Consider the following 4107-nt stretch of genomic DNA (forward strand, 5'->3'; position numbering starts at 1 on the left):
CCACTCCGGCGCACTCAAAGCTGCCTCCACGTGGACCCCATATCTTTCCGGGCCCCACACCCCAACAAAATTTCGATTTGGATAAATATAAAAAAAGGTAAATAAACACCCTTCCACCTTGAAATTACCAAAATACCCTTCCAAAACAGCATATAAATTTCTCTTGAGAGCCACCAACTTTTACTTAGAAGAGAGCAACACAATACAACCATTGATAGCTCTTCTTCTCTTCAGCCTCTCCCATCCCCTCTGAAATTCTCTCAAGTTCTAAGCCTTGTGAGAGAGATATATGGCTTGCCAATTGAGTGATGGAAGATGCAACAAAATATTTCAGAGCTCCAAACCTTATGCAGCTATGATCTCCTTGCAATTCGGCTACGCCGGCATGAATATCATCACCAAGCTCTCGCTCAATCATGGCATGAGTCACTACGTATTAGTCGTTTACCGTCATGCTTTTGCTGCTCTATCCATCGCTCCCTTCGCATTAATCCTCGAGAGGTATACATATTTATCGTAATAGCCTGTGTTTTCACTCACACAAAGAACATCTGGCTGATTAATTAAGAAGATAAAATAAACAATTTTTTCAAATTTGATTATGGAACGTTACATTTATAACTCGTCTATTGATCAAATTTTGATCATGACAGATCTCACAGTTACTGGATTTACTTTAAGATGAGTGTAATATACGATGAATTAATCTTCTTGATGTGTTGTGATTGCAGGAAAGTTCGGCCAAAGATCACATTCACCATTTTCATGCAAATATTTGTTCTTGGCTTGCTAGGGTTTGTATTTGTGATAAATTTATCAATAATATCATGAAGATTTCTAGCATACTAATTTTCTCATGTTGTTATTATTGTTAAGGCCTGTGATAGACCAGAATTTCTACTATGCTGGGTTGAAATTCACATCCCCTACCTTCTCTTGTGCCATGAGCAATATGCTTCCTGCCATGACATTTATAATGGCTGTCATATTCAGGTAATGAAATTTTTATTAATATATCTTATAAGATATAATATTCATCTATTTTGAGATAAAAATTTTAAAATTTTGAATAGAATGGAGAAAGTTGATCTGAAGAAGGTGATATACCAGGCAAAATTAGTTGGGACTCTAGTGACGGTGGCAGGTGCGATGCTGATGACACTATATAAAGGTCCGATCGTCGAGCTATTTTGGACGAAACATGTGCATGCTAGTGCAGATGCACCGGCGGCGGCGGCGGCCGCGACTGCGGTTGCTGATGCCACTGACAAGGAGTGGGTCAAGGGTTGTATCTGCCTCATCATAGCCACCCTTGCTTGGGCTTCTCTCTTTGTTCTTCAGGTAAATCTAAGAAACATTTATATCAGATAAAGCTAGCTATCAAAATTTTCATTTTCATGTGCTGATATGTAGAAACTTTGTGATTTCATAAGGCTGCAACATTGAAGAACTATACTGCTCAGCTTTCTCTGACCACATTGGTCTGTTTCATGGGAACTCTGCAAGCTATTGTTGTCACCTTGGTCATGGAGAAGAACAATAGTTCAGCTTGGAGGATTGGCTGGGACATGAATCTGCTTGCGGCCGCCTATGCTGTGAGCTCCATCTTCTTTCATGGCTTCTTATTTCTCGCTTTTTTCTCTCTTCAATGGATGAAGAAATGACAAGGTCATCTCCAACCGAACTCCAAACGCTTGTATGGCTTCGCTAACGACTTCCGCTATTTTGTTACGGGTGAACAGTGGGACGCCAATATTAGCGTTGCATTTTTCATCTTCGCTATTTTTCTGTATCTACCGAACTTGAGAAGAAATGCGCGAAAGAAGAAAACGACCGTTACCTTCACAAAAGGGGGCAAAATGGAGTTCGATTGGAGATGAATCACGACATTTTGGAGTGAAAATGAGATTTTCGGTTGGAGATGCTCTAAGTAGTTTAGGGGTGCCAAAACATTTTTCAGCTCATCGAGCTAATTGTTGTACAGCTTCATATTATGCTAATTTCATCGTTACTAATTATCAGAAGAACTGATATACAGGGAATTGTTACATCAAGCATTGCTTATTATGTTCAAGGACGGGTTATAGAGAAGAAAGGACCTGTTTTTGCTTCTGCTTTCAGTCCTTTGATGATGATAGTAGTGGCTGTAATGGGCTCCTTCATCCTCGCAGAGAAGATCTATTTGGGAGGGTAAGCAAATATCAAACTGATCGAACTGTTTAATATATCTCTTCACCTTCTTCGTCCGAAGACTAAAACTATATATATTGATCACATTGTTTCAGAGTTATTGGAGCAGTTCTGATAGTGGGAGGACTGTACTCAGTTCTGTGGGGTAAGTACAAGGAAAGCAAGGAGAAGAAGGAGAAAGAAGCAATGGCTCTTCCTATGGCGATGACGGTTGAGGCCAAGCAAGTGATGGAAGGAGATGAAGTTGAGATAATGAAGAAGAAGAAGATTTCTTCTTCCTCTGTGGATTCTGTGGCTGTTGCAGTTGCAGAAAGTGTGAATGGAGCTTAGAAGCTGCGCTGAAATTTGAGGGAAAGAGAGCGGACGAGGATGGAGAAGGAGAATTGGAAGGGGGTATTTTGGGGTTTTTATATTATCTTTTATGTTTTTTTTTTTTTTTGGAAGTGCCAAGAAATTTTTAAGTTGTTGGCTTGATAATATAATGGAGAATTTAATAATCCTTCTCTTAATAGGGTTATATTTATAATTTTTTATTTACCATTGCAATTCAAGAATTAGAAATTCAGACGAATCAATTAAGACTGAAATTAAATTGAGTGCCATAGTTTATTTTGATTTAATTATATTGAAATTTAATATTTTATGATTTAATTCTATTGTTTTTTTATTGTAAAAGTGAAATATATAAAACATCATAATATATGAACAAATAATGAGCTTGAATAATATATGAAAAAATAATGAGCTTAAATAGGAGATAAATGAGTTGAGTTTATCTTGAGTCACCACTGATTTGAACTTGAGTCTGATTAATTAATCGAGCTCGAGCTTAGCTCGAGCTTAATTTTATGAGTTCAAATTAGCTCACCAATTGACTCATTTATTATTAAAGAAATAAAATATTTATAATTCAAATAATTATTATAATAAAGAAATGCAATATTATTTTTAAATATTTTTTTACAATTTTGTATACAAGCTCCTGAATATTAATATATTTTATATTAATAAATTTTAAGTGAGCCACTCATAAACTAATTATTATTATTAGAGGTTCAAATTTGTCTTATTAGCTCATAAAGCTCGTCTAAACCCAATAGTTTTTTTTTAGATATTTTAGATAATATAAAAAACTTTCAACTCAAATACATAAATTAAGAACTCAAGAACCTAATTAGTAGCAAAGCTCCCAAGAAGAGACCAGTTGAGTTGCCTAAGACAATTCTAACCACTGTTCGACAACAACGAATGGAGGCCCTCAAACGTCACTGAACTCAACTTTTCTCCGATTTGATTGGCGTCGCACTGGTCATCTGGCCATTTTTTGGGTCTCTAGAACTTGCGAGAAGAAATGCGAGAAAGAGAGGTAACGGTTAGGGGGCAAAAATGGCGTTGATTGGAGATGAATAATGACATTTTGAATTTCAACTATATTTTGAGTGAAAATGAGATTTTTCGGTTGGAGATGCCCCATAAACCAAGAAATTTTTTAATAAAAGTGACAACTTAACGTCGTACGTCGTCATTGCCAATCTAATCTCGGCATCAGCGTAATCCGCCTTGTCCGCTCGCAGCGCCAAAGATACTCTGCCGTCGTTTCGCTTATGATCCGCGCGTCCCAATTAGACGGCCTAATCGCCATCACAAGCCGATTCGTGAGATCAGCCAACTCTTGCTCATCCCCTAAAATCGATTCGGCGGTTATCTGGCAGCATCCCATCACAATTAGCATATAAAATCCGATGATTGCCAGAACACTAGACCGTCCATCTCCAAAGACGAGCTTGCAGGTGTAAGACGAGCCGCTCCCAATTTCACTGCTATATAATATATTATCGTGAAGGCATGGGGAATATTTTGGAATAAATATATAGATGTTTTAATTATGTATGTTCAATAGGCAATTTCAAATATATA

At 37.2% G+C, this 4107-nt stretch overlaps 1 protein-coding gene across 1 annotated transcript; it reads left to right on the forward strand.

The window, feature by feature from the left end:
- Nucleotides 1-211: 211 nt before the first annotated feature.
- Nucleotides 212-2552, forward strand: LOC110102914 (WAT1-related protein At5g07050). The gene is made up of 7 exons (XM_028700651.1): nt 212-501; nt 732-804; nt 842-993; nt 1074-1341; nt 1434-1595; nt 2039-2190; nt 2286-2552. The coding sequence occupies exons 1-7, from the start codon at nt 290-292 to the stop codon at nt 2518-2520; spliced, it is 1254 nt and encodes a 417-aa protein (XP_028556484.1). The 5' UTR covers nt 212-289; the 3' UTR covers nt 2521-2552.
- The last annotated feature ends 1555 nt before the right edge of the window (nt 2553-4107 follow it).

Source organism: Dendrobium catenatum, unplaced genomic scaffold (assembly GCF_001605985.2).
Source record: "Dendrobium catenatum unplaced genomic scaffold, ASM160598v2 fragScaff_scaffold_1567, whole genome shotgun sequence".
Classification (NCBI taxonomy): Eukaryota; Viridiplantae; Streptophyta; class Magnoliopsida; order Asparagales; family Orchidaceae; genus Dendrobium; species Dendrobium catenatum.